Here is a 21,146-nt window from a genome sequence, read left to right on the forward strand (position 1 = left end):
GTAATGAAACTGCTGGAGTTGATGTCACAGCAGTGAGCGCGTGATGTATTTCTGTCTCGACACTCGTGAGCAGCAGTGATGTGGTGTGTATGATGGAACCCGTTTGTGTTGCAGGCTGTCTCTGAAGATTGAACCTGGAAACAGTTCCCCTCGCATCGCTTCTTCTAAAGAAGACCTGGCAGGTAAGACACACTCGTGGTAGAGCTACACCGATGGGAAGGTCCTCCAGTGGTTTATCTTTTATTGAATATCAGGTATTTATTTCAATTACTTATTTAGTTTTTTTTTTCATTAGGATCACTAAATTACATAAATTTACATGTGAGAACCAGAAAATATTTCAGGACCCCATTACACCAATATCACAATCATTGAAAAAGCAGGAACAGTTCATCTTATGTAGCTTCACTTGATTACAAATATAATTATTACACATGAACTGTAGCATATAACAGAAGATTGAACGTTTCATTTGGTAGAGGAGGCAAACAAACCACAGTTTGCATTATCGAATTGCATTATCTCCTATCTCAACCAGCTTGTCATGGAGTGGGTGGGAGGCGTTCATGCTCTTTTCCGTCACTGTCAGCAGAGAATCCAACTCCTCCTCCATTCACTGAGCTGGTCTTTAAACTAGCTCGTGGTGATGCTAGAACATCTACAGCAGCCTGTTGCAGATGTTGTAGGTGACCTCTGTTTCCAGCATGTTCCAGCCTGTCGTCCAGGTGCACCGCGTGGTACTTACAGACAGATAGATAGATATCCTTTCATACTTTATTAATCCTGCGAGGATTAATAAAAATATGAAAAAATATTAAATATGAAAAAAATGCAAATATGTCTCTATTCAGATGTAGATGCTATGATCTCCCGTATCTAGTATAACACCTCTGGATTCTGCCCCTGGATGGATGCAGGGGTCAGAGGAGGCTTGGTCCTGTGGAACTTCAGCAGCAGCTCGTTCGGTTTGCACCCTACAGTGTATTCCTTCTCCTGTTCCCACTGATGCACCCAACTCTGGCAGAGTCATCAGAGAACTTTGTTTCAGCTGCAGTGAGAGGTATACTTGAAGAGGGAGAGGACGGCCCGCTCATCAAAGCTCCAGAAAATCCGTCTTTTTGAGCGAAGTTTTGTTTTCAATTCATTATTGCGTTTCACATTTTCGTGAATGTGTCCTTCCCAACATCATTTTAAGTCAACTCAGAAGCTTTTGGTAGCAGTTTGCTAGGACCAGTTAATGTTTGCGGTGTTGAAGAAATATGTCGATATAAAAGAACACATAAGTTAGATATTTTTGGAAATGCTTATTTGCTTTCTTGCCAAGGAATATATGACAATATACCCTCTCATGTTATCCATCTCATGTCTGTACACTGAATGTGAAGCTACAGTATTCAGGCGATTATCTTAGCTTAGCTTAGCAGAGAGACTGAAAAGCAGGGGGAAACAGCTATCCTGCCTCTGTCCAAAGGTTAGAATATTCACCTCCCAGCACCTCTAACGCTCACTAATTAACATGTTAAATCTCATTCGTTTAACTTTTAAAAATGCCAAGTTCCTTTTTTAAAGGATAGTTACATTTTGTTACCAGCCACAATGACTCCCCTAGAGTGTCTGCCTGATTGCTTGTCAACCTCATAGTGATGATAAGATGCTAGGATGTTACAGTGCCTGACCAAGAAATAGACCAACGTAATCCCCTGTAAGACTGCCACTGTGTTTTTAATTGATTAATCAAACTAGTGGGCTAATGCACAGGAGATTTTAGCTTTTGCTACAAGAGATTTTAGATTCAGATCCACTCATCTCCTACATAGGAGATCAACGTTGCCCCCAAAACAAACAAAAAACTGCCTCTCAGGGCTTTCGTATGTTCCTTAATTTACAGATGCATAAAGTCGCGTGTCATCAGCATAGTGATGAAAGTTTGGATTATGTATTATTGGGCATGTGGCAAGAATCCTGTAAATACCAACTAGAATAAGGACCTAGAACAGAACCGTGGGGTACTCCACAGTTCAGAGGGACAGTAGATTATGTGAAGTTCCCAAGAGTAACAGTTAAGTATCTGGAGATAAAGCACTTGAGAGCAGTGTCCAACATCCCAACCAATGTCTCTATTCAGATGATGCTCTGATCTCCCGTATCTATCCCTTTATGAGCATAAACAAGAGAAGCTGTTTGATTAATGACATGCATGTAGTGCAGTGTTTAGACCACAGCAGAATGGTAAATGGTCACCCATAGCTTTCTGCAGGTTGAGTTAGTCACAGCAGGTTTCCATATTGACACTTGATTGATTATATTTTGATTGGATTGGAAAAGAAAACAGCAGAGAATGAGCTGGCTGTCCTGAGTGCACTAACAAACAATGTGTCAGTGTGATTTCCATCATGTCCTCCATCCTGCCTCACCTCTCTGTGCTCTCTGAGGTCCTCATGGAGGTGAGCAGCTGCAGTTAACACGCTGAACGCTGCCTTTCTAAATGTGTGGACAGGCCAGTATGGTGTCAGATCAGTCTCAATATTAATGAATGCACACGGAAGGATGCACAAATTATTTTGTGATTTCTATATAAATGATTCTCTCCACAAAAATATATTTTTAATGCACACAAAAAAATGAGATTCACAAGTGTATTTCTGGTGCACACACACATGTCTTGTTCTAAATATATGTAGAAATAGAAATCCACAAATTTCTTTCTTTCTTTTTTTTTAATAAAAAGGACATTTTCTGTGGCCAATCAAATGTCTCCATGAGGGCATTCTCTTACGTCATGCTCGGGTAGGGAACAGGGTAGAAAGGGAAAAGAGCAAAGTAGTCGGACAGCTAACGTTAGCTTTGGTGTGGAATAGATTTATTTGTGGACATACAGTATATGAATCACAATCAAATGCATTTGTGAATCCCTCTGTGTGCATTTATTAATATTGAGACTGATCTGACCCCATAGTGCATGAACAGCTCCATGAGGACATGTTGCCGAGGGCCAGTCCACTTCCTTTATTTTCCTTTCTTGTGTTGAGCAGGGGTTAGGAGGGGTTCATCTGGACTGGGCTGCGGTGATGTAATGCAGTAAGAACAAGCCAAGAGCTGGATGTAGGTCAGAGTAATGAAGAGGGATGAACCCAGAGCTAAATCAACGTGTGTGAGCTGTGCTTTCATCTGCGTATATGTCAGTGAGGGCGTTTAGCCTGATCCAACGTTCAAGTGATGCCGAAGAAATTCACATCCAAACCCTTAGAAGCATTAGTTAACAGATGAGTCAAAACCATAACAATTTAAAAAGTTTCTTAATCATTTGAGTAATAATTTATGATAGTAATTTATCAATAAAAAATAAAAAACTGGGCTGCGTCCTACTTCTCCAGTTGGAAGAAGTTATTTTTCCCCTTTTTCAGTATTTTTTTGATTAATTACATTTTTTTTGGGAAGTCATTTGAATAATTTGATAATAAGAGTAAGTAGAGATGTCTTGAGATGATCTTAAGGATCAATCCATTTGAATGGATCGTATCGGATGAAAGCCGATCACATTTCAATCCTTACTTGACTCTACTGTGTTGTTGGTGTCGCAGCGCTCCTCTTCTGCATTTTGCTGCATATGCGAGTGGAAATTTACAGAAGTGCAATACATTCACAAAAGAAAAGAAAAAAACAATACACCTTATCTCGTAATTATGATTTACAAGAAAATGTCTCATAATTTATCTAGTTCGGTAACTTTGGAAAGCTGTTCACAGAATCGGACATCCCCGATCATTAAATATAAAGCGATACATTGTGAATACATAAACAATGCCTCTTTGCAACCCTTCTAAGGTCGACGACATAGACTGTGTGAATGTGAACAATTATTTGGACGCACTGGTGAGTGACTGAGTTTTGACATCCGTATTAGCAAAATACACATATTCATATTGATCTCTACTCTGTGAATGTCATTAACAAAGAGCAGTGTACAAACATCCAGGTAGCAGACTCTCACCACAGCCAGCGCAGACCGTCACTTCCACCTGTCGGCAGATCATATCAGCTGTTACTGATGAATCTTAATTCTGTGAGTAACTTGATGACAGAAGATAATAATGTCCATCGCAAATAAAAACCCATAAATCCTCAAAGTGATGTAATTGAATCAGGTAGCACCATCATGCCTCTGTCTTCTCAAACAGCCATGACTGATAACCGCCTTAACCTTTTCTCACAATTACAAGAAAACTCTCAACATAGAAACCACACAGAGCTCACTGAAACGTTGCAGGTGTTCAGAGACTGTAAGGTATCAAAGACCCTTTACAACCGGCATTAAAATGCATCTCCACGTCCAAAGCTGACACTAGAGGGGTACAGAGAGAGTCTTAGTCTGAAGCATTGGGCCACTGACCAAGCGTCGGTATTTGTTTTGTCTGCATACGTTAATGTTCTGCTCTGTCTGTGATTGTGATTACATTAGAATTCTGTTTTTATATGTAGTTTGATCATTAAAGATTCGTCAGCCCGACACACGGAGGAAACGCACACAGCCGAGGGAATGGATAGAAAAATAGTTTTGTTTTAGAAGTCCGACATGCTGTGGTTTCACAATACTATGTAACTAATAATCAGCTTTATTCTTTGATAAATTAACTCCTATAATAAACCAGGGTTTTCCTTGCTTGAGCTTGAAGTCATAGAATAAGTTAACGATGCAGCTAACAGCAGCAACATGTCAGCCGTTCCACAGCCGTGTCCTCAGGGAACAAACGCACTGATCCTTTTCCATAGACTCATGTCTCACAGGCCGGCCAGCCACATGCTGGGATTTGTTTGTAATCGTTAGGAGCTGCTATTCTTTCTTTCTCTCTCTCTCTCTCTCTCTCTCTCTCTCTCTCTCTCTCTCTCTCCCACTTATCATATGATTTCATATGATTACGTTTAAGACAATCTGGTGCTATTAATCTTTATAAAGTGACAGTGATAAGGTGCTTGTCACTGGACTGAAAGGTTTCAATTTCAGTGCCTGTTAATTACAAAAGAGTCTCTTTGTGCCAAGAGTGCACCGTGCATCAGCCGCTGTAATAAACAGCAGTGAGTCATTTAGGAAGGAACCATGTGTCTGAGCTATTACAGGGAAAGGTTTGGCCCCAGGGTGAACGTGTGGCTTCTGTCACCAAGACAAAAAAAAATACAATGTTATCTTTTCTCATAAAGACATGTTTTTCTCATTGTGACACACCAGCCTAGCTCGTTAAAAAATGTTTCCCGTTATGATAAATTAGCATGAGATTATCAAGCTAGTTGCAGGTTCTGGTTTCTGACCTGAAAGTAGTGAACTTTGACCATGAATGGATGAGGTGGTCCGCCATCTTTTGGTTTTGTGCGTAGGGAAAGATGTGCGTTATGGAATATGGGATTTGTCCGCCAGGCAGAAAAGTTGGGCCACAAACGTTCCTCTTAGATCTGGCTTCCAGGTCCTCCCACTTGCCGTCCAGCCGCTTGAGTTGGTTGTCGGCCACTGTGGATTCCAGAGTGTAGTGTGGATGACGATGAGTTGATTTTAACAAAAATATTACATTTAAGTGACTCCGTCATGACATTTAATAGCTTAGCATCCAAAGCAGCGCTGCTGCCCGCATTCCCCTCTTTCAGAGGTGAGGCATGCTTCCCGGGGTCTGTTGATTGCCTTCGTCTAGAAGCTGTCCAAACGAATGCTAAACACTAACAATAGGCGCAACTGTGCAGAAAATCGATTGGTTTAAGTCATTCTCTCTCTTACATACCTGGAGTAACCCCATGTATTGTATTTTATAAGCTGATGTGAAGTAATATTTGCCTCTAAAATGTAGCGGAAAAAAGTATAAAGTGAAAAAAGAAAGCAAACGCACTGTACAAGAGCCTCCGAATCGTACTGAAGTATACTTGAGTACATGTACTTAGTTACTTTCCACCGTTACGGGTCAGCAAAAAAGTACAGCAGACATGCTGCCTTGTACACATTAAATGTAGATGTGAACGTAACTGATGAAAAATGTGCATTTTAAGTAATTTCCCCTTTTCCTTTTACTCACTATTCAACATGTGTATATCAAACGTGCTGCTTTGAATGGACTTGTACATATATTTGTTCTGACTTGAGTGATATATGAGTGTTTCATCAGGACACAAAAACAGACGATTTTTCCTGCTTAAGCTGTTCCGATGATCATTTATATAACATGGTAGGAAAGGCCTGTTCTGGCTGTGTCCCCTGGCTTGTTGGCTCATTCAGAATAAACAAGTGTCATGCACTTCACACACTGCCAAACAGAAGAATTGGGTTTACTCACTCGCTCCATGTACAACCGGTCAGTGTAGGATGACATGGGGGAGCAGAATGTGTGCAAGGACAAAAACAAGAGAAAATCCACGTGACATGATGTTCATACATAACGGCTGTAAACGGGGAGAAAGCCCTCTGGTGGTGGTGCTGTACGTGACTCTAGCTCAGATCATCTCAAGAATATTGGCTCATTTCAATTTTTCATAACTCATATACAGTATAGCCCATGAATGCAGATAAGGAGTGCCATGGTTTTCAGAAAGTTCACAGTATTCTCGTTGGCAGGACTAACAAGGATTTTAAATACTTGGCTGAGACCAACCAGCTGGAAATATAATGGTATCAGGTACACGGTCTGAAGTAGTCAAAGAATAAGCAACTAACTGAAAGTTAGGGCAAAAAATGATACCTCCATAGCAAGGTTATCCAAAAGGAAGGGGGCAGGCTAGGAAGAGGGCCTTTGGCCAGCTGACTTTGTTTCATTCTGGGGACAGACAGGAGCCCTGTATTCTGAGTGGAGAGTCCTGATTTGGGTATAAGGTATAAAGAGATCAGGTATTTATAAGTCACCAGAAGCACCGTAAAGTCTGGTCTGACATGGATTGGGAGTTAATGAAGACTTCTAGCACATAGCCTGACAATAAAACGTTACAATAATCCTGTCTGGATGATACAAAGGCGTGGATTAGGATCTCTGCATCAGCCATGAATGAAAAATATCTGATTTTAGCTATGCTGCGTAGGTGAAAGAAGGTGATCTTGGTGATATCTTTAACGTTCTGATCAAAAGAAAAAGTTCGACAAGAATCTTAGTGTTGCGTTCGATTCAACTCTGAGATATCACACAGTTGTCTGTTACTTGATCAAACTGTTGTCTATGTTGAGCAGGGCCAATGACCAGCATGTCAGTATTATTAGAGTTTAGGAGCAAGAAATTACTAAACATCCAGTCTTTCACAGCAGACAAGCAAGCCTCTAATTCAATCATTTTGGACGGACCATCCGCGCTTATAGGCATATAGAGCTGAGTATCATCAGCATAGCAGTGGAAATTAATTTGATGACTGCGTATAACTTGGCCAAGAGGTGAAATATAAAGATAAGAGAAAAGCAGAGGAAGCCTTGAGGTACTTTGTATTTGTTGATGTCGTATTACTCAGGGTCAGTAAGATTGTAACCACGCCAGAGCAAGGCCAGATACGCCAAATTGTTTACCCTATCGCTCAAGGTTTATACAATTATTAACAGTATCAAAACGAAGACTGAGGTCCAGCTATAGAAGCACTGAGGTGGATTCCAGATCCATAGAAAGCAGAAGAGCATTCACGACTTCAGTAAGTGCAGTGTCTCAGCAGCAGCTGAGGTAGCTTAGAGATGTGCTAACATCAGAAGGACATGTCCAGCTCCTGTTGTGAGATCACAGCTTTTCTGTTTGTGCCTGCGTTGTTGAAGCTGCCAGTCCTAGTGTGTGTGTGCATCTTCCTATCGGCTGCATTAAGCCAATGACACCCACATGTATTTAGCAAAATGGTAAACCAAAATAAATTGTAGAGCCACCATGGCCCTCCAGAATAGTATTAGTGCTCCTTTTCATGGATTAACAGATAATTTTTGGCTGATTTGCAGCGAGCACATTAACAAGACAACAGCCAAAAGTTTGGCTTTTCGTCAAGTTACGCACAGAATTAATGTTAGCAACAGTTGATGCCTCCGCCGACATCATTTTGACTGTTGTCACTAACTATGAAATGCTCTATTTCTATTAAATGGAATTTTTTCATTGAAAATGGAACTGTTGAAACCCTCTTCTACTCGTCTGTAGATAGAACTCATCTGGGATAGTTATTGGTGTTATTCTTTAAACAACCTCTAGCTCAACATTTTTTTCCACCTTTGTTAAAAGTCCCAAGAAATATTGCTTATGTCACTCAATTTCAGTGTTATGTATTTTGATTCAGTCATGTTTTTTTTCTCAAATTATTGTACTGTAAATTGTCTTTATATATCTTGCAGTGAATGAACAAAACAAAATATGATCATAAATCAAATTAAGTAGTGCTTTTGAAACACTGACATTATGAAGTTTGTAAACTTAAAACGTTAAAATTTTTATATGGATGTCTTTGGTGAATCAGTATTCATTCCCAGGGCGGCTGATATCGACATTATTAGATATTATTAGGCGTTGCGTGAATTTGTGTGGGGAGAAGAAGAATAACATTTGTATACTTGAAGTGAGTATTCAGACTTGGGTGCTATTCTGCTGAGTGTGCAGAAAGCAAGCCGCAGCAACCCAAACCAGCATGTGTCTTTACTAGCTAATAGTAGATTCATTAAGGCAGCCTCCGTCCCAGAGGGATCAATTTATCCTGCCACATTACATTCCTGTAATTCTGACTTCACCACATAGGTTTCGCGATTACAAAATTGCAGATGAGTCAACATTTTCCTCTTGTTTGAAGGAAAGATTCTAATTTGAACAAATTCCATAGAAACATCATCAGTGGGAATCTATCTGCTTCCCCCACCAAAATACCCAACAGGCACAATCACAGTCCGTCTGTCCTCTAATGCAGCGGTTCCTACTCTAATGCTCGTGGTACTTAACACCACAAAATGACTTTGTACAAGTCAGAAGCATTCCAAGCTGAGCATGATGAACATAGACTCCCCTGCCTGGTCCAAACTGGTCATGTCGAGCTGCTTGAATGGCCTCAGTGGGTTTCCAGTGAGAGGGAACAGAATGACTCAGAGGTTCCACCACCACATAATGCACGTGATCACTCTGATTTAATTTACCAATCCAACTCAGTCCTGCCAGAACCTGAGCAGAACTCTGGCTGGACTGATGATAGCATTATATGGGCAGACCTGTTAACACATTCACACAGAACATTTAGACAGAGTCCCTACAGTTGATGAAGGGATTGGTTTCCGATGGAAATAATGTTTTTTTTATTTTTTTCATTCTCTGCCTCGCTGGCTCCATCTAGTGGATCTGATTCATGTAGTTGCCAACCTCGCTAAGCAGTCAATGACACAGAGGGCACAGGTTTACTGTGTGTCATTTAGTTTTGGGGTCATTTCAAATGGTTTTGGGAGTTTGCACCACTCACTAATCCGATATTATGTAGCCGTGTCTCGTCAAATACCGACACTTGGTCAGTGTCCCAGCGCTTCAAACTATGATGCTCTAGGTACCTTTCCAGGGGTCAGTTTTGGACCAGGCTGAAATCTCCGGTTCTGCCGAGTGAAGCCAATGCTAAAGCGTCCTAAACCTGCATTCTCTCTAATGTCCAGCAGGGGGCGACTTCTCTGGTTGGAAAAAAAGGTCTGACTGTCTGGTAGTCTATGAGAAAATGACTCTACTTCTCACTTGATTTATTACCTCAGTAAACATTGTAAACATGAGTTTATGGTCTCAATCTCTAGTTTCAAGTCTTCTTCAATACAGCATGATGTTCATTTAGTACATTATGGTCCATTTAGAGTCACATAGACCATAAAGCAGGGTATGCTTTAGGGCAGGCTTAGTGTGATTGACAGGTCGCTGCTGCTACCAGAGCTGTACACTGCATCTCTACGTCACTCCTCCACAATCCAAATATAGTCACTTCCATTCATTGGTTGCAAAAAAGCCAAGATGGCGACGGCCAATTAGCCAAACTTGAGGCTTCAAAACGTCAATCCACAAACCAATGGGTGACGTCACGACGACTACGTCCCAGTCTATGTTTTGGACGTGTTAGGGACGGCGTGTCAGTTTTTGCTCGCTACAAGCATAGTGTTTCTTCAAAATAAACTGCTGTGTTTACAGAAAACAGTTTCTGCTTGTTACATGCATGTAGTCTCTTTTTAAAATAACTTCCAACGTAGGTTTGCTTAGTTTTTAGGTTTACTTACACAACAATAGTACTTGGTTAAGGTTAGAGAAAGATTGTTGTTTAGGTTCAAATAAGCACGTTTGTTACAGTAAAGGAATACTTTAGAAATATATCTGTGTGTATGCCTCTAACAATTATACACTCAACATTAAAAAGAAACATTGTCAACATCTAGAGATGTATCTATAAGTCTGTTTAATCAACACTAGTGCTGGGCGGTATGACCAAAAATGTGTATCACGGTATTTTTCTAAGATTCTGGCGGTTTCACGGTATATCACGGTATTTGTTTTTTTCCTTGACTGTGTTTTTATATATGTTTATAGTGGCTTACTCTACTGTCAGAAGTACATAGAATATAAAAGCTGTGCTCGTTTGTTCCTATAATGTTGGGATAGCAGTTTGGCTGAAGTATTGTCGCCTCGGTAAGACGTACCTTGAATCCAGTGTTTTAATCATTGCTCTGAACCCGTCTTTCTCGACTGTCTATAGCGGACCATGTCCTTGCATAGCTGGATCGTTATTGCGTTCCGTATTGAACCGGTATACCGCCCAGCACTAATCAGCAGCATAACAATGACCCCTCATCTCTGATGATAATAGTAATGACATTGTTCTGTGTTTCAGGTCTGTCCGAGGTATCTGCCTCTTTGCGGTATAACCGACGGCCTACCTGCCCCGACGCCTCTGTCGGGGTTCATATCCCCACCCCCCCTCCCTCTCACCACAGGAAGAGCCACAGTCTGGGAAACAAGTGAGTGTGACAGGTCTTACCCCGAAGGTATATTCAGGATTCCTACAACATTTAACGTCTCTCTAAACCCATGTTAAAGCCTAACCTGCACACTCATACACGCACAAGTTTAAAAGTGTTGAATAAGCTGTGGAACCTCTCGGGACTAAACTTCCTCAACTCCCAATGCGTTTAGTTGTAAAAAAAACAAAAGCTCTTTCTGTGTTGAAATTTCATTTATAAATGAAAAAGAATGAGTTACTGCACAGAATAATACCTGAAGCTGTGTAAAACAACGTTTCTACATTTGATATGCACTTTACCACCAGGAGCACACAGACTCAGATGAGGTAGCACCACAGTGTAGCGCCACAGTGTAGCAGAATAGTGATTGATTGTCACGCTGTAACAGGAAACCGCAACGTGTTTGTTGAATAATACAAATAACATTTGTAGAGGAACTTCAGACTATAAACTCACTGACTTCTTTTAAATTATCTTTCAAGACTGAATGTTACCGTTAGGCTTTTTTGTTGTTTTATTTGTATTTGATTGCTCTTCTGCTTTCTGTTATTTGTGCTTGTTTGTGAAGCACTTTGTAACTGTAGTTTTGAAAGGTGCTTTATATATAAAATAATCAGAATAATTATCATGATCATTACTATTATTATTATTATTAGTAGTAGTAGTAGTAGTAGTAGTAGTAGTAGTAGTAGTACTGTTGTTGTTGTTGTTATTACTACTACTAATTTTATTATAAATAATAACAGTAATAATAATATTATTGTTATTGATATCTTTATTATTTCCTCTTGTTTGAAGGAAAGATTCTAATTATTAATATCTTTATTATTGTTATAATACAGCAGTAATATGTAGCCATTCAAGCAACAGATAGCAAGAAAACACAGCTAAACAATACTGATTATATTTATTGATACATGCAGAGCAGCAATAAGTTGGTAAAAGAGTAATCATGTTCCATTCACCAAACACATATGCCAGGCAGCATACTATGGTGAGATACAACTATATTAATGGCTCACATGATCTGAAAATGTTTTCCCCGTTGTGTCCGCAGCATGATGTGTCAGTACGGCATGTCAGAAAGCCGGAGCGCCACGTTTCCCGTAGAGAAAGCACGACACCTGCTGGACGACAGCTTCTTAGAGTCTCAGAGTCCAGTGAGAAATGACCCGCACAGTACGTCTGTGTCCAACGGCCTGTCTCTAGGTATGTATCCACGGTACGGTTCATTATTTTCAACATTATAACATGCAGTGACATTCGCTTCATGACAGATACAATGACGCTGTGTCCGTGCTGTAGAAGTGTAACACTGAATAGTTCAGGCTGTTCTCATCCACAGTTTGTCCTTATACCTACAAAAAGTAGTGCACTGTAATTTATAACCTATGTCACAGTGAGCCAGGACGTGCAGGGCTGCCCGCTAAGAAAGTGAGGTGACTTAATATAAAGAGCAACAAAGTTCACGTAGGGAGGAGGTCTGGGTGGATGGTGGGGTCAAACAGACACAGGACTTGTTGTTGACTTATTTTACCTTATTTAACTTATTTTGTTGAACTAACGCCGCGTGGGTAAGTTAGTGGGTACATAACAAACCTAAAACCACGATCTTTTCCTAAAACTGACCAAGTAGTCTTGTCTCCTAAACACTGCAGGAGTTTACACAGGCACACTGATCGCTCGTGCTGCTGGACATTTTTTGAAATACGCACGAAAAATGAGAATTAACTTTTCATAAGCTATCATACGATTGGTCTTTATTTTTACTCTTTGTGTAATCTGAATGAAGTGCCTGCTTCATTTTTGATCAAGCACCTTAAGCAGCACTGAGGTGTACATCGTCTCATGCCGGGCACCGCGGTTTGCAGAGAAGCGCCGTCCACTTTCTGCCTCCGCCCATGTTAAAAAAAAATATATATATATATATATATATATATATTAATTAGTGCTGTGCAACGATTACAATTTGTAATCGCGATTAATCACATGGATTTTTTGCGATTAATCGCGATAAAGTTCAATAATGAAAAGTAGTGTATTGTGCACTTTTATTTTAAAAGTACTGCTATATGAACAAAAGGTCAATAACATTTGGTTTGCAAACACTTTAAACATATCAGGTTCTTGTTAACAGCAGCATTCTCTTTACACAGCAGCAGTTCTATCTCTTCACTATCTGTACTCAGTGTGTGACTGTATGTGAAACGTTCCACTGCTGTGCAACATGAATAAAATGTTTCAGCACGTTTCAGCTAAATGTCTGTCTTCATTGACAGTCAGAGCATGTGAATGCAGCTCTACTGTTCATCAATATAATGCTGTAACTCCGAGGTGATGATGGTTACCCAGCGATGTCCAGTAGTCTCCAGTGAGAGCAACAGCTGGTGCACGTTGTAACACCGTCGCTTTTGTAGTCGTCTCCTTTTCATACAACTCGTGTATTCTTCTTGTGACGGTGCGTCTTGAGGCTCATACGTGCCGTCATTTTCCCATGATCTTATTTTTGTCATTGCACAGCTACTGTCTTCCTCAGTTGCTCTGCTTCCAGTGCAGCTTGTTTTAAGTAGAGCTTTTATCCAATCAGATTTCACCTCTGTGTCTCTAGGTAAGAAGAGAGGCCCGAGGCCTGCACACTCACAAGTGCATCCATGTGCAGTTTAAGTGAATGGGGACGATATTGTTGATTGTCATAGTCTTCAACCAATCAGATCTTTAGTTTTAGTTATGTTGGGCGTATTCTTTGACGTGCCAGAGCCTGCTAGCTGGCCTACAAGTACATCAGCATTACGTGCAGCTCAGTTTTAAGGTGCAGTGTGCGCTGTGAGGTGCAGTGTGTGCTGTGATTGGTCAGTGGGCGAGCACGTGACTGTTGGAAAATGAAATTTAAGCAGAGGCTTAGTCGGAGTAGTAAGAGTTCAAATTGAAAGATATGGAAGAAATTATGACATTTTTAGCATTTTGCTTGGTGTAGATTATTTTATCTAGCTTTGTTTTTTAATACTCAATGGCTGAAGGAGGAGGAATGGATTAGTGAGTTGGGATTAAACTCTTTGTCAACAAAGAAAGGAGGATGGACTTTGTCTTTAAGTGAACAGCATTTGGTAAGTCAACTGCGTTTGTTTTTTTACATCTAATATCTGAATGGCCCTCGAGTGTGTAGCAGAATGCGTGTTGCTGCAGGTCTGCTGGATGGATTTGTTGCTTTGTTGTCACATGAATATATGTGACTGGTTCTTGTGAGTTTGTTGTTGTCATTGTGTTAATTATATAGATTTGGACTATATGCATTGTCCGTTAATTACGAAGCATACCGTCATGCACGGAGTTATTGTTTGTAAAGCTAGTTTAGCGTAGCCTCCCAGAAGTGCGGGCCCTCGGCTGTTTTATGTCATTGTTCCGGGTTCAGAGGTCACAGCCCGTTGTCTCCTACGTGAGTGCAGTCCACCGAAAATATTATATTTCCCACAATTTAAGCTTCTGAATTTTCCAAATGCACTAGTATTATTCAAACGTATTGTTCGATTGGTAAGCCTTGTACCAAACGGTTTAATACGAACACGTGTATTGTTACACCCCTAGAAACAAATAACCGTAGCTGTGGCGCCATCATGAGGTTATTAGGTGGTGTTTTAGCTGCAGGACAGCAGTGAAGGCCCAGGTATAAAATGCACGGCCCACCACTGATCTATATGTATATACAGTATATATGTATATAAATGCCTGATTAGCTTTCCTCACAAACTCTTGTGTTTTGCCTGACAGGCAGCAGTGAAAGCTCTTTTGGGGAGGAGCTGTCACCTGGAATGGAGAGGTGAGAGCCAATCATTACATATTTAAATTACTTTAAAATGTCAAGTAAAGTGTGCCGAGCATTTAAGTGGTTTATTTAAGTATTTAGATATCAAGCTGAGGACAAAAACGATTGCCTCCCGCCTGCTTTCATCCCATTTAAACAACATCACCACCTCAAAGTCATCGCAAACCAACAGACAGGTTCTGTTGGAGAATGAGGCTGACAAGATTCTTTTTATTTTTTTTATGTTATTTTAGACAGTTATCCCATGAAAAGACTAAACCAAAAATGTCTTAGTGCAACATTTTTAAAAGACTCTGCATATTCATTATGCATATAATATCAATGTATTTGAATGTTGCTAACACCCTATGTCATGTTAATCATACTGTATATCTATGTTTGTCCCAGCAAGAACATAGAATAAATATTTCAAATGTATCCATGAGAGGCAGATTATAAACAGGCTGTGATTGGACAATATGACCATGTATGTATCTCAGTACTGTGAATGGTTTAAATTTGCTTTAGTTTACACTCTGGGTTCTTCTGGTGACGTGAGATACATTGAACAGTTCTGTTTATCAAACAGTAAAATCCATGAGCTTGAGACTGACTGTGACAATGTGTGACAAACAGGGGCCGCATGTACGCAACACTGGGCCCCAACTGGAGGGTCCCGCTTCGCAACTCCCCCCGGAGCCGCAGCTATGTTTACAGGTACAGTGGAAGTAGGAGAGTAAGAGGGCGATATCCCTTTAAATAAGAATGAGCTCTTCTTTATGGGGTAACAGAAGCTAGACTCTTACTGTGGTTTATCTCACCTCATCCCTTCACTGCATGTTGGTCATTTTTATTTTAGCTTTCAGTAAATTAATCTGACTGTGGGTTGTACTTCCTAGCTCCAAGTACAGTGGCTGATTTTCTTTATACAGCTGTCTATAGGGATGCTGATTTATTTTACTGTTAGAAAAATGATGAATACCAAAGGATCAATACCCAGTCATCAACACATTTCTCAAAACCTGGATGATTCTTTTTCTTTCTTTTATTTTATTTTTACCTCTTTCTCTCTCACACACACACACACACACACACACACACACACAAACAAAGTCTATAATCTGTGTTGCATTTAAGTAATAGCAACTACCCCAACAATTGACATGTCTACAGAGGAGTCTTGTGACGAAGTCGACCCACGTCGCAGAATAGCTGGTCCTCTTTAAAGGTCAGCTCACCTTAAGTTAGCCCGGTTCGCTTTGGTCAGCAGGTGGCTAGCAAGACACAGGAACTTGACTTGGTTCTTGAGGAGTTGTAGCATTTATTCACCAACAAATAAACCGTACACACACTCGCCAACATTAAGCCAGCCTTGCAATAGACTGGCGGTAAATGATAATGATAAATAAGTTTTAGACGGACCATTTATCGTGAAACCAGTAACCGTTACATCCCTACTGAGCTGACCCTGTAGTTACAATCACAGTCTGAAACGGGGTTTTCAATGTCATCCTGTAAAACAGGAACAGGATACTTTCAGAATAAAAACTTTAAAGTCACTGTCATTGTCATACACTGTTGTGTGATCACACTATTTTCATTCCGCTTTGTTCACATTGCATTTATTCTACAATAGTGATACTCAGAGTCTATAGCATAGACTGTTAATACAGAAGGACGACGCATCTCTGATTCCTCCTGTAGAAAAATTAAGCCAAAATATCGCGGATACGGGAGCTGCCATCTTGCACATTCGGAGCCAGAGGCTGAGCAGTTGTGATCGGTTAGTGGAGCCGTGGTGTCGAGGCCGTGCCCGACCCAGTCGCGAGCACGGCCGCTAGCTTGTTAGCGTGAGAGCTACCTAGCTGCTCCATTAGCACCACACGAGCTGGTTGGCTACAACTAACCATAATATCTCTATAAAGTGACAGTATGAACCAATGACTTTAGATAAAGGGGTAGAAAGCAGACAATCAAGGTTATGGAACGTTAAAGTTACATCTCTTAGTCTTCATACATTTCCAGAAATCATCTTTAAAATAATTTGGCGCATACTTTGATTTTTTGTAGTTTGGCCCATATCCCATCCGCTAACATAGCGATTCATGACCTATACTGCAACCTGCCAAAAGGGGGTGATGGAGATGTTTTGGCTTCACTCTACAGGGAGCTGTGATGTCATCCAACTTTATATACAGTACATTCTATGGCCTGGACTATCATGAAGTCAAATATGGCATCATCATAGGGACAGAAGTAACAGAGGGTTACATTTGTGTGGCCACACCCACACATCCTGCATTGAATTCTGGTCTATTGAGGCTGATAGAGAGTAGTAGAGAAGTGAGTCTCGTCATTGTCACAGAGCATCATATTGTGTCAAACACTGAACTCTTAATACTGGTCACAAATCTGCTTCAGTTTCTTACTTACCCCCCCTTGCATCTTTTCTCCCCTTTTCATCGCCCTCAGCTCCTCTGCTGGCAACTCCTGCTATGGATGCAGTGAGGCCAGCAGCGTGACCGTTGAAGGACCCCTGCGAAGGAAAACGCTGCTGAAGGAGGGACGGAAGCCCAAGGTGCGCTGATCTGTGATACCACTCTGGTTTAAGCCGCTCTGTTTTCTTCTAAACACCGACCACGTCAGAAAAGTTGAAAAGGAGTCATCTGACGAGAGTTTGCAGCGTGACCATTTCTTTTTCTGCATTGCAGTTGTCATCGTGGACCAGGTTTTGGATCGTTCTGTCCGGATCAACGCTGACGTTCTATGGGGCGAAAGCACTGAGGGCCTCAGAGAGGAAACACGTAAGTAACAAACTGCTGTATTGGGGCTCACTGGCTTAAGAGGGTTGTCTGGTAACCGCAGGGTCAACGGTTCGATCCTCGACTGGGACGTGCCACGTGTCGAAGTGTCCCGCAAGACACTGAACCCCCGGCTCCCCGGGCGCCTGTCATTGGCAGCCCACTGCTCCCTATATACAGGGATGGGTCAAATGCAGAGGTCAAATTTCGTGTATGTGTATATGTGTATGACAATAAAAAGGGTTTCTATTCACACATGGGCTCAATCGCAAATTACACAGACCTTTGGAGACCTAGGGAGCTGTCTGTTTAATGTCTGCCTCAACTGATTCGTTCTCACTCACAGCTCCAGGGGATTTCTATATCAGCGCAGTACATGTGTGAGATGGACTACAGTGTTATAAACAGCTGTACAGCTGTGTTTTTACATCCTTTGTACTGTCAATCTGAATGCTAACATAAAAATGAGAAAGCAGTTTAGTAATGTATAATAACATGCACATGAATTAATCATGTGTTTGCCACAGTACAAGTCCAGCCCCTGTAAGAAGGTGTGTGTGACTGGATGGATGGTGGTGCTGCCAGATGACTCAGCCAGACCCAACATCTTCCAGCTCAACGACCCAGACAAAGGTCCGCTCCGCTCCGACAGAGCTGCTGCTGTTTTACTTTGTCCGTTAAGTTCAGATATTCACACGCAGCTATTTGTGTCACTTCACAGGCAATGTTTACAAGTTCCAGACCGGATCCAGGTTTTCAGCCATCATCTGGCACAAAAACCTGGAGGAGGCTTGCAGGAGCAGTAGACCTCAGGTATGTTCAGCACACTCAGTCTGGTCGGATGAAACAACTGTTTTTGCTGAAGAGACGGATGAATTGTAATGTAAATATACAGTATAAGATATGTGGTCTGCAAAGTTCTTACCATAAATACTTGAACAATCCACAGAGACCTCTCACCGCTGTGGACCATTACAAAGAGATGATTTTGATTTGTATTTAAATGCATGAACACAATACTTAGACAAAAATACCTCCACAATTCAACTGACTGAGTTTAAATGTTGAATTATTACCTGAATTTACTTTTTTGCAACTTATTGATCATTTCAGGCAATGAGAAGGGGTTGATATCGGCACCATGTGATGACCTATGATGGCACACTGTTCTGTATGATGTCCATTTGTATGCAGACGCGCTGGACGCATTATGTCCGTCTGTCTGTTTGTCCATTCTCATGAACACGATAACTCCGGAACACCTTGAGCGGATTTCTTCAAATTTGGCACAAACGTCCACTTGGACAGCATTAAATCTGATTCAGGTCAAAGGTCACTGTGACTTCACAAAACACATTTAGCTCAAGAATGGATATGCTAGTACTGACAACTTCACAGAAATGCCTTCCAGGGTAAAATGATGAAGTTCCCACCGTTACAGAGGTACAAACATAGAGTAGCCTCTAAAGAAGACCTACGAGTGGCTTGGTGTACTTGGTGTATTTATTTTCCCAGCAGCTTATTGTTGTGCTAAATATGTACCATTCTTTCAACAGATACCAGCAAACCTCATGTCATTTGAATGAGAGCAGACCTCACCCAGCGGGACATTGTTGTTCCAAACCCATTTCTTTGTGAAGTATAGACTAAATAATGGAACACGGTGGAATTTGATGGTATCAACTGAAGTGGGAGAGTCAAGAAGCATCTGACAGTGTAGAAGAAGCTCTTTTATACTGGATGTGTGACCGCCAACACACCTGCTTCCTTCTTCCCCAGGACTAAATGTGATGTCATCTGTGGAACAATCCAGCCAATGGAAGACTTTGGTGAGGTTGTTTCTTGTTACTTTCTCAAAGCTTCATCGTTCGCTGTCATTTGTTAAGCTGCTAAAAAAAATGTGAGCAAGCACTTTGGTTTTTTTGGCCCATGTTGGGTTGCAGTTTGGGTGAAATGATCAGTGCACAAATGTGGACAACAGTGTTAGCTGACTGATGCTGATCTTCGGTTTGCAGACCAGTGTTATACGGCCTTCAAATGGTTTTTAACCCAGGAAGTTGAATAAGACGCCCCCTGTTGTTCCAGTGGTTGCATTTGTGAAAGTGCTATAGCTCTTTCAACATCCTACAGGAGTAAGTACGCAACGACGTGGAGGCACGTCCAAACTTCTGAACTTGTCGTGAGCATGAAAGACGTGACCCTGTTTGAAGGTCTCATTACCATTTAAGAGCAGCTCTGCAGCAACAAAGGACAGAAGGGGAGTCTTCATCAGCCCTGTGACACACAGCTGGACTGAATCTGTTCCAAAATAACTATTATTATTATGGAACCATGAATTGTTGGTCAAATGAAGAAGCGACCCTGGATCAGTTCCCTTCAGCAGGTGTTTGCTGATGTACATAACAAGGTTTACAAAAAGCAAAATTCCTATTTTCTACAGAACAAATCAACAGCATGGAAATGAACAACGGACACAATCAGCAGAACAGAGCCAGTTACTGTCCACACCAGTATGCCAAAGGCTGCTGGTGGAGTGAAGTTAAAGCAATTTACAATGAAGTACCAAGCTTTCAACAATCACGTGTGTCTGTAAATACTGTATTTATTTGTAAAAGAGTTTATTTTTTTGACAGTTGGCCATCAAAGGGACATGGTACAATCATTATCTTTGTTCACCACCTGCTGCAAGAAGCTGCTCCTCAGAGACTGATGGTGGGAAGCCACCCTAAAACTAGCTTGACTCCTATTCTCCAACTGAAGGACATAAGGGAAGACTCCATCAGCATTGGTACTGTTAAATAACCTGCTTCAAAAGCAAAATGTTTCTTTGAATTTAAAGGATAATTCTGCTTTATTACAACTTTAATTGGACGAGGCTTGGCAATCATTCTTAGCATTAATAATAATATTGTTCTCCAGGGTAATTACTGAGATCTGGGAACACAGGTTAAAACATCTCTGCCTTGTTCATCAGTGAGGTTAAGATGAAGCATAAGAACAACTGGTTAGAGACAGAAAGAAGGGTTAAGATAGAAATGAACTTGTTTGCACAATGTGTTGTCCAACTAGAAGTGAGAGCCAATCACAAGACGCATCTACAGCTGTTCTACCATCTGACAAGCTCTTCTACCAGCACCTTTATGCTCCTATGGAAGTTCTTGACAGAAGCTTGAAGAAAGTCTTAGGGCAAACCAGGACAGAGCCTGAAGCAGACAGAACGCCCTGGTGGGATTACATATCCCATCTGGCCCATGTAGACTACTGCCTCCTGTCCAGGCTGAACCCAAGTCTGAAGGGTCGAGATACACGAGCAGTCAGATGATCAGAAAGGTTAAAAAAAACAACTCAAGGTTAGACGAACCTATCAGGAAGAGGACATGTAGGTGGACGGTAAAAGTACTACCCAAGAACCCAGACCCACTTCCTGCTGAAGCTTTTGCGATAGACCGTATGTTGAAGTCACCCGTTGTTTTGTGGACTACTGTTTTGAAGCCTTGACTCTCGAATTTCATGCGTCGCCATCTTGATTTTTGGCCGTTACCATCTCTTTTTTTCTGGCAACCAGAAGTATCACGAGAGGGTGGAGCTAAGAACAACTGAA

At 41.2% G+C, this 21,146-nt stretch overlaps 1 protein-coding gene across 1 annotated transcript in view; it reads left to right on the forward strand.

Moving 5' to 3' along the window:
* LOC116387947 (ras-specific guanine nucleotide-releasing factor RalGPS1) overlaps positions 1-21,100 on the forward strand; it is a 59,529-nt gene extending 38,429 nt beyond the window's left edge. The window contains exons 8-17 of the mRNA XM_031855410.1: positions 115-182; positions 10,816-10,942; positions 12,003-12,154; positions 14,711-14,759; positions 15,381-15,461; positions 17,217-17,322; positions 17,456-17,548; positions 18,073-18,178; positions 18,267-18,358; positions 19,102-21,100. Coding sequence (XP_031711270.1) covers positions 115-182; positions 10,816-10,942; positions 12,003-12,154; positions 14,711-14,759; positions 15,381-15,461; positions 17,217-17,322; positions 17,456-17,548; positions 18,073-18,178; positions 18,267-18,358; positions 19,102-19,131 — 904 coding nt within the window. The 3' untranslated portion in view covers positions 19,132-21,100. The remainder of the gene's footprint in view (positions 1-114; positions 183-10,815; positions 10,943-12,002; positions 12,155-14,710; positions 14,760-15,380; positions 15,462-17,216; positions 17,323-17,455; positions 17,549-18,072; positions 18,179-18,266; positions 18,359-19,101) is intronic.
* The last annotated feature ends 46 nt before the right edge of the window (positions 21,101-21,146 follow it).

Source organism: Anarrhichthys ocellatus, unplaced genomic scaffold, assembly GCF_004355925.1.
Source record: "Anarrhichthys ocellatus isolate YVR2014 unplaced genomic scaffold, GSC_Weel_1.0 scaffold16, whole genome shotgun sequence".
NCBI classification, from domain to species: Eukaryota; Metazoa; Chordata; class Actinopteri; order Perciformes; family Anarhichadidae; genus Anarrhichthys; species Anarrhichthys ocellatus.